The sequence below is a fragment of the Centruroides vittatus genome, unplaced genomic scaffold (assembly GCF_030686945.1).
Source record: "Centruroides vittatus isolate TY-2023 unplaced genomic scaffold, ASM3068694v2 contig_799, whole genome shotgun sequence".
In the NCBI taxonomy this organism is placed as follows: Eukaryota; Metazoa; Arthropoda; class Arachnida; order Scorpiones; family Buthidae; genus Centruroides; species Centruroides vittatus.
In genome coordinates, this window is record NW_027122516.1 from 152,417 (window position 1) to 162,378 (window position 9,962).

The 9,962-nt window shown below is 30.7% G+C and overlaps 1 protein-coding gene across 1 annotated transcript; it reads left to right on the forward strand.

Annotated features, from left to right (window-relative positions):
- The first annotated feature begins 1,656 nt into the window (after positions 1–1,656).
- On the forward strand, positions 1,657–9,319 carry LOC136981832 (uncharacterized). The gene is made up of 13 exons (XM_067278216.1): positions 1,657–1,857; positions 4,428–4,566; positions 4,640–4,705; positions 5,461–5,620; positions 5,695–5,847; positions 5,942–6,127; positions 6,205–6,292; positions 7,350–7,474; positions 7,556–7,614; positions 7,697–7,778; positions 8,924–9,008; positions 9,085–9,157; positions 9,228–9,319. Exons 1-13 carry the CDS (start codon positions 1,681–1,683, stop codon positions 9,317–9,319), a joined length of 1,485 nt encoding a protein of 494 aa, XP_067134317.1. The 5' UTR covers positions 1,657–1,680.
- The last annotated feature ends 643 nt before the right edge of the window (positions 9,320–9,962 follow it).

The following is a 9,962-nucleotide window of genomic DNA, read 5'->3' on the forward strand; positions in this document are numbered from 1 at the left end:
CTTCATACTTCTCCTGATAACAACTCCTCCCTCTTCCTCATCCCTCTCTCTATTTTTTTCTTTCAGCTTACGCTCTTGAGTATGCTCTATCCCTAAAAAAAAATAAAGGAAAATTAATTCTATCTTTCTAAATTTCTGCCGCAGGATCTAATTATCATAATTAATAGAAGCAAAATAGTTGTTTTTTCTTAGAATTCGTATTAAATGATCTTCGACACGCAAACAAAACACGCAGAGAAGAGAGGATAAGCGATGAAGAATATTTATCATCCCTTTTGTAACAATACAAAATGATGTTAAATAGATTACAAAATGTACAAGATGATGATAAGTAGATTAACTTGTAGAAAATGACGATAAGTGGATTACAAAACGTACAAAAAGATCAAAGTGTGAAGTGTATTGTCCATTTATTCTCAATGACTATCCAATGAAACAGTCTTCATTTCTTGTCCCCCCTTTCGTGTTTTCCTAAACTTATCAAAGAAATCGAAGAAATTTGATCCCAAGATAAAGAGGGAGGAAAGAAAGATAGTTAATAATACGGTTGATTGCACAAAGCTCTGCTTTAACTACAGAAGACTTCATTATATAAATTTCCTTCTAGTTTTATATGAGAAATTTAAGAGAATCACACGCTAAATTATCAATAATTTTTTGTCAAATATAATTATAATTATTCAGGGCCTCTTAGAGATTAAAACAGGTTCAAACCCTTCAAATTTTAGCAGTTTTCAATATATTAAATACACAAAACAGCGTTAAAAGTACATTATAATTACACAAAATCTAAGTTTGATTTCGAGAAAATTATTTTATTGTGTAAATAAGTTAATATTTTTATTTAAAAAACCGTAATTATCATAATTTATACTCGATTATCTTCTAATTTTCTTCATTTTATTAAAAAGTCTCATCTCGGTTTTATTGGACAGATGAGGAAACAAACAAAGGAAAATAAAATGGAAGAGGATGTAATAAATTTAAAGCTTAAGGTAAACTAATTTTTAAAAAAACCCTCAAGGATTAAGGATTTAAAGTAGAAGAAAATAAAGACTTTCTTCTTACATAGTTTTAAATTGAAAAGTGATGTTTTGACTCCTTTAGTGTTGACTCTCCAAATTTTTCCTCTTTTATCCTTACTCGTCCTCTTAACCTGTAGGGAATTCCTCTATTATCTGATCGATAAACACCGACAAAATAAATTCCAGAAGCTCTTGTAATTTGAACTAACATTGTATAAATGTTGTGAAACCGACAATTGTATAGTTCAATTGGTTCTAAGAAGAAGGAGCTGACGTGAAGATAAAGAGGATGATGAAGATGCTAAGATGTAAACTGGAATTAAAGCTTAAATCTTCTATATAAATCCTATAAAGATTTAAATTATTGTTTTAGACGTCATTAAAATAAATTAATTTTGTAATAATTGATGAAACGAGGTGTAAAATATCGAAGCTAAAAAAAAAAAAAAAACACAGGGAGAGAGGAGCGAAACGTATGAAAAAAATAAATTGACTAGGAGAAAATCACGATACGTATTTTCTTTTATTTATATAAACACGAAACCAGTTGAGCGTGTTTATAATTGGCTTGTAGTCTCACCAGATGGCGACAAACGGGCTGTAGATAGTTGCAAAAGGGTCTGGTAGAGCAGATCGGACTGCACATACAACTAAAATGCTGTCTGTATCCGTGTCAGATCGAATTCGGTTCAAAACCAAGAAAGGAGAGGTAGTGACTGCATTACCTGTCACTGTAGAGTTTGGTAAATTCGTCAGAGGGGATAAAACATCGCGTATCTCCAATACAGAAGAGTGGAATAGGTTAAACTTAGGGGGATACCATACCGAACAGGTGAGCTAATTTCCTTGTCATAAAAGTTTTGTGAGAACCGGAAGAGTTAAAACACCATAACGTTGCTTCTCTATTAGTATAATAAGTGTGACGTAATTTAGGGGGTGCGCACCCTACTTATGAGGGGTTTTTTTTTAAGTGAAGGCGGGTATTGTTTCATTTCTGCACCCCTCTGTTATGAGCGATTTTATAGGGTAATTTTTTGTCTATTTTATAATCAATAACGGGTTCATTTATTTATATTTTTATCCCGTAGATCACGACGAATACTTAAGCGTGTTGAGCTTCATATCTAAATTATTCTGAGCTGTAGTGTGTATATTATTATAAATATATAAAGTAGTGAAGGGCTGTTAATGTAAGATGGATGAAAAATCGATGTTGCTCGTTTATTCTTCGCCGATTTGTTAACATACAAATCGAGATTTTTTTTTAAAATATATATATTTTTCTGTATGAATATTTAAGCACGGTGTCGAATTTCGGAATATTTGATAATTTAATAACGTTTTTTTCCTGGTATAAAATGCTTCTAGAAAGTAATTTTATGGTAGTGTTTGCGCTGACGCCCGAGAGACTCACTGTGTCACATGATTTTAAACAAGCGACAAGTACAGGAACTAGAGAGATAATTGTTTATTTACCTGTCTAAGAAGGACGTTAACTAAAAATATTCATTGCCGTGATAAAGTTTAATAAATTTGGAAGTTGGGCGTGGGTTTTAATTCGCTTCATCACGCTGATAATAGCAAGTATTCGGGAGTTGATCATTGATCATCACACTAACTGGGGGAATCTTTCGTACGCTTATCGTTAAAATGATGATCTTTAAAAGGATCTATAAGTAAAAATAAACTGTCTTTAGCATGTTTTCTAAACTTTTCTTGACAAATTGCTCGTTGGTTTGCTAAACAAGCAGAAAGTAGGAAGCGTGGAAGCTGACAAGATGGATGAAGATACGTAAGATACGTCTTCTGTGCAGTCACATATGTTTTATTATACTTCTAACATGATTTATAACGTTAGCAACAGTAAAAGAATTTTTTTTGCGGCTTTTATAATATAAATTTGTATTGGTGTTTATGAGGAATCATTTACAATTACGTGTTAAAACGAGAAAAATATTAACAGTGTAACAGCTGATATTCTCGAGAATTCTTCAAGGAAGATAAATCTCATCAGTTAATGTTCTGTAACGAAACAGTAAAAAGTGTTTTTTTTTATCTGTAATTTCTCTTCTTCTAGAGTATTTTAGTGAGAAATTTTTGGTATGAAGCGATAAAAAAATATTCTTAAACAACACTTTCAACTGATAACAGAGGCTAAACTTTCTCGCAATTTATCTTAATGGGTACGAAATTGAAACTATTGTCACTATACTGGAGCACTAAAATAGGTCGCATTCTATAGAAAATGGGAGATAAATGATGATTTAGTAAGAGATAAACGATCTTTAAATAGTCTAACATGCTAATTGCTTAAAGAAAATCGTTCTAAATCTGAATTGTTTCTCGATTTTTCTTTGTCAGTATATTAACGATCGCTGGAGTTAAACCTGTCAATGTTAATTTATCCATTATCCAGTGTAATTTACGCTCTTTATTGAATAATTTTAAAGAAAAAATAGCTTAGATAACAAAATTAATAGCTTTAACATCGCATAACTTCTTAATTATCCACCTGCTATAGGAGGGTGATTAGAAGGCAAGATGAGTGATGAGACAGAGATGAAAATTTTGAATGTTATGTTAACTAAATATAGAACATCATCCCATTACACATCATCAAGTTATAAATAAAATGTGACATTTTTCTCTCAACTTTAACGTATCGCATTTAAATTACCCACGTTTTCTCATTACGATAACAACGTAAAATCCCATTAGATGCATAATCGATCACATTTAAGTCCTTTATTATCAAAAGTAAAAAATTCCTGATATATTTATAACGATGAATACTAACTAATAAAAAAGAAAAAAATAATAAGAAACTACTTCCTAGTTGTCTGTATGTTGTCTTTCACTAGATTAAGATAAGTTGAAGGAGAGTTGTAAAGATGCTCTCCAGCATCTTTGATGAAGAGGAGATAAAAGATACATTCTTATTTCTTACTGACGGTTGTAGTTAAAAAATTGTAATGCCATATTTTTACTATATATAAGGCCCTATAATATAACGTCGAGCGATATTCTATGGAAAAGGAAATAACATTTTTGTCAGCTGTTAGGTGGATTTAAACACTATTATTTGTAAAATATTGATCTTGTCATTACACTTATGGATGTTTATCTGTAATTTAAGTAAGTGTTTCGGTCTTTAAAAGCTTTTAGAACATATGAAACACTATACTTTCGAAGAGGATTTTAGGCCTGACGGGTTATAGAGAGATAGTATATAGATTTTAAAGAATTGAATATAGAATAAACTAAGCAAATGATTTTAATATATCACCTTAACAAGCACGAATTACCGTAATTAGAAAGAATCATGAATAACTTATTGATTAATATATTAATCTCTAGTAAACAATAATCTTATATTATACAAGAGAAACTTCTACAATCCAGGTTCTCTCTCCTTCTGATTTATTGCACGCTGTTGTTGCACTTTATAACGTGTGTTTATCCGAACAAACTGCCGAAGAATTATATAGAAGAGTCTGTCTGGAAGGAGCAAAGACCTTACTTCTCATTCGAGACACGTCAGGTGAGGTTTTTCCAACTAATTTTTTTTTTTTCGACATGAAACTTGGAGTGATTAACTAAGAAAATATTTCTAGAAATATTAAAAGAATGGGAGAATCGTGCAGCGAGTATTCAAAGCGGTTCCAGAGATTCTCTTGGAGGTAAGTTTATTAAATTTATATAATTAAAATCGGTTGTATATTTTGTGTCCCTGTTTGTTTTTTTTTTAAATATTAAAGTAAGAATAAATGCTATTGTTTCTAAAGTCATCCTTCTGTTCTCTTTTGTATGGATTTCTTTTGTGTAGTTTTGACGTTGTGAGTGACATATACTATTGAAATTATATGAATAGAATTCATTTCAGTTCGATCTGTTTACTTTCTTGTAGTTTTATTTTCGGAACGACCAATTTGAATAGAAATGTTTGGATAAGGTGACAGAATTATCGCTCCATTTGCTGGGATAAACGTATATAACACGGCCAAAAATTCCAATTTTTCTTATTTTTCTTCCATGTTCGGTTACATATCTTTGTTTTTCATAGTTTTATTTTATATATTTATATAAAACAACAGAAGTAGAATTTATTTTACTGCTATATTTCTTTTCTTTCGTCTTATTCTTCAAAGGGAAAGCCATGTGAAGAGTAGAATTGGAAGAAACTTTCAGAGCTGACTTTTAACTAATTTCACAAAAATGCAATTAAAATTAATCTATACTACGACGTATTTTAATGCAGAATAATCAAATATTCTCTAATTTTAGTGCTTATTCCAGTAGGAAGACGGATTCGTGTGTACACAACGAATCAACGTTTTATTTTATAAGTGATTATTCGTAGCGTATAACGGACGAATTAATTAAAAATTTAGTATAATTTAAAGCGTAATAATCATAAATTCTTTATATTCTATAGAAATCAACAATAATCCTATTGAAAAAAAGAATGGAGACGAAGATAGCGCAGCTAATACTAGTCAAGAGAGCTCAACTATTCCAGAACACACTTCAGAAGAAGAATGCAGCAATTCGGGATGTTTCCCTAATGGTAACGAAGAGAAATCTTGGATATTCAGGTGAGATTTATCTTTAAATACCACGTTTTATTATAACGAAAAGGAATCTTAAACGGAAATCCACACAAAAACAGGGATCAGAAGAGAGAAGAAGGTAACGTCGACGTCTTAAACAAAAATGGTCTTGTCTCTTCTGTAACTAGTAGTAGCAAAACAGAGAGATGTACCCGAACAGAGATGCCATTTTCAAATATCTTCAGCGATTCGCTAGATTCTGATTCTGACAGGTGAGCGATAACGTTTTTTATCGATTGCCAATTGGATATAGTTGATGACTGGTAAAACGATGGGGGGAAAAATCGCTTTCTGCTTGGCTTGCAGCAATGGAGAAGAAGAAGAAGAGGATAACAAGCAAGAATACTTTAAAGGCTTACAAAAGTTTCTGAAGATGGTCGAAAATAGGAGGAACGAAACGAAAATCGCTCAGGAGAGATACTCGTTGCAACCCTCTCACGTTGGGATCGAGCACAGATTGATCGCTTGTGCAACGTTTCATAAAGAGTACAAGTAAGAATCTTCCGTGATTTTTCTATATGAAGAAATCGATAGAATAATATAAGAATTTTTGAAACGTATTAAAACAGTATTCCCGGGATTAGAGTGGTTAATCTAATTTTGTTGGCCGTCCGCAAACGTTACAGAAAGTGCTGTCTTGGAAGATATCTCGTTGAGGTATGTAATTTGATAAAAAAGTTTTAGGTGTAATTTTTTTCCGATTTGAAAAGACAATTTTAAAGAAAATGCCAAGAGAAAAACACAAATTATCTTTCGTTAATTTTGCTGTAAACCGCTTATTTCAACTATTTTAAAGAGCAATTTATAAGAGGATGTGATATTAACGAACATTTCTGTTTTGTTTATTAATTTGGCTTCAGGAAAAAGGGAATAAAAAGATAAAATTTGGCTTCAGGAAAAAGGGAATAAAAAGAAAAGGGAAAAAGGGAAATGTAAAAGAAAAGGGTAAAGGAAAAAACGAGAAAACGTTTATGGAATTTAAACGTAGGTAAAATGGGATGCTTAATGTTGACAGAGTAGATGCGTATTATCTGCGGTTTCTGATATTCGTGGTTGCGATTTCCAGTTCTAGACAAAATTCGGATTTTCTACAATTCCCGGTTGGAGTATCAGCGGGATTAGGTGACAAAAATTTCGATTCGAGTGCCAAAAATAAAGAATTAATCATTTTATTTGCTGCATTTACTCTATTAAGAAGCTGTGAATGTTACTATGTTAACACGAGATAAAAATTTCATTTATTTATCAGTGAATTTAAAATTAGGCCCTAAGAAATTGCCTACACTTAAGTCTGACACTGGGTTTTTAATGGAAGAAACTTTATAAACCACCGAACAACTCATAAATTAAATTTATTATATTTAACTAGAAGTGGAAATGGTTAACAATTTCACTTCGAATTGCCCCAATTAATGTATTTTCAAAGAAATTTTCCCATCCGTATAATTGGTGAATTTAACATTTCAACAAGTGAAACTTTGATTTTTCTAGCATAAAATTATCCCGAAAGCGTAGAAAATTTAACAAATTCCACTTATGGACTGTAAAGAGCATTCATTTGTATATTACGCCTGATGGAATTCTGTAAATGACTTAGAAAAGATTGAAAGATTAATGCATAATGAATTTACGCTGTAGAAAGTGGGATTATTATTATTATTATTATTTCAAATTAATTTATAATAAATAATTTTCATATTACGATTCTTTTTAGAGATTAAAAAACCCATCTCAAGTTGGACCATACGACGCATTAGTGGTCGAAGCGAAGAATTCCTCGCAAAAATTCTTCAAAAAAAATTCTTTTGTAGACGATGCCATTCTTTGTAGTAAATTTAGGTAAGTTTTTATCATAAAAAATTTAATAATATAATTAAAATACAATTTAAAAAAACGTTAGAAATTGTTTTATTCTTCAAGAGACATAGAAAACTTTAAAGAAAATTCGAAAATTCTGTGTTACCTTCCACCCTTTGATGGTAATTTATACGTTTCTTGTATATTATATCTTTAAATGGATATTATTTATCGTTTGATATTATCATTTATTAATTTTTTTAGGACATTATCCTGCCCTTCCGGGTGTCCAATGTTGGAATAATCCGGAATCATTGGCTTGCATGCAGGAGGAAGTGGATAGATGGTGAGATTAATCTCCTTGTTACGTTTTCTAGACACACGCTATATAATAATTCTTGGTTTAAGCTGAACGATACATCAAAAAAAATCTTGATTATTCGTTTTTATAGCCATCAACAGACAAAACTAAAAAGTCCTGAGTAAATTTATATGTATATTATTTGTATTTTTGCAAAAATATATTTAAATTACTGTACAATTTTTCCTACATAAACATAGAATATATTACTCCGACGTTATTCATTTGTCTTCCGGGATTTGCTCGCTTACAAGTGATAAATGATAATTTAAAGCCATAGAATATATTATACTGTAATCGTTTATACTTATATGATAATTTTAATTAAATATAAATATAATAATTTTTAAATAAATGGAAGTTCTAACAGTGTTACAGTGGACGAATATGAATAGTAGGAAGGTGTTTAAGAACACTTAAGAGTAGCAACAGGTTAAATATTTCGAAACATTGGTACGAGAACATATCAATTCAGTTTCCTTGTTGTACATACCAGTGTCTCAGTGAATAAAGACTGGTTGAACGCTAGTAGTTGGTCCCGTGAATCCTGGCCGAATACTGATGTTGGTCCTGTGAATTCTAATTGAACACTCGTAGTTGTTCCGGGTTCATTCTACGTGGACTTTACCGGGAGTCTCGTGGAATTTATCGAGTTTTCTCACGTGGAGTTTACTGGGTTTTCGTCACAAGTTTATCAAATTTTCTTACTTACAGTGTTTTTTTCATGTCTAACGCCTAATATAAAGCCAATTTCCTTCAGAAAGTTTTCTGGGAGGCACCCCTTGTCATATCGCTCACGAGTTGTGTACGATTTCTAGATGCATGACACATAACTTCTCACAGAATGGCTTCTCGACCTTTAATATCATTAATCACCCGTTATCTGTCTTAAAATTAGCGACAAAAATTACAGTTTATCATAAAAATACAGTAGCCCCTCGTTATATCGCGTTTGCCGAGAGACAAAGAAAAAGCGCGATATATCCGAATCAGCGATATAACGAAGGGTTACTGTATTATTTCAATATATATATATATATATATAAAGTAATTTTAAGCATTAACAGCTTTAATAAATGCAGTTTATGAAGGATAATGAGTCATTCAAGTGTATAAAAAATTTATTATAGGAGACAGAAAAGTTTGGAATCGTTCCAGTCATATTTCGGATGTTTAACCCGTCTTAAACAAGAAATTTCCAGATTACACAATTTGGTATGTAAATAATTTAATTAATATAACAATAAATACACACCTGAATTTAATTAAAATATTCTTTCGCTTTTAATAGTTGAGACGACAAGCATTAACCATCGTACTCTTGAAGAAGAAAAATGAAGAACTTCAGAATAAGTTATCGGAAGGTTGATAATTTTATTAATTAAAAAAAATATAAATATATATTATTATTTACTAATTTTAATGAAATTTCAGTGGATACCATTTCAGTCCAGTCTTTAATTGAAGTATTACAAACAGAAAAGAGCCAAATTGAGAAGTCTCTCCAACAACCCAAACTCGCTTAGTACAGAAAACAAATGTTTTAAAAACACTTCCCTGAGATAAATTAAATCAAAATATATATTTAAAAACAGGAGCAATAAATCAGAAAGTGTTTCGAATATAAAATAAAACGTGTAATCTATATAAATATATATATATATAATTCTATAGTCGTTACTTGAAAACTATAAAGAAACAAGGCTTTCATCCAAGTAATTATGAAATATATTTTCATTATTATAACTTCGTTTTATGGAAATATTAAGTCGATATTTTTATTTCAGCCACTTTATTGATTATTATACCAAATCATCTGTCCATTAAAATAGGTAAGTGCAATGATTATCGTTTATATAGCTTAATGATAATAATAAACCTCTAATTTTAGACTTATTTTGGCTTTAAAATAAACAAAAATTAAATATGGTTACGCACGTTTATATTATATGACTACAGTTATGCTAAGTGATCCCATTACATTCGTGAAGAATGAGGAATTGATAAATTATGATCGGTCTGGATCGGTTCAGAAATGCTCCAGACTGGATACGGGATCCCTATTATTAGGGTTACATCTTATTGTATGTATAACTCGTGATACAAACACTAAATACTAATAAAAATGATCGATATGCAAGGATAAAGGTTAAATTTAACGTCTAAATT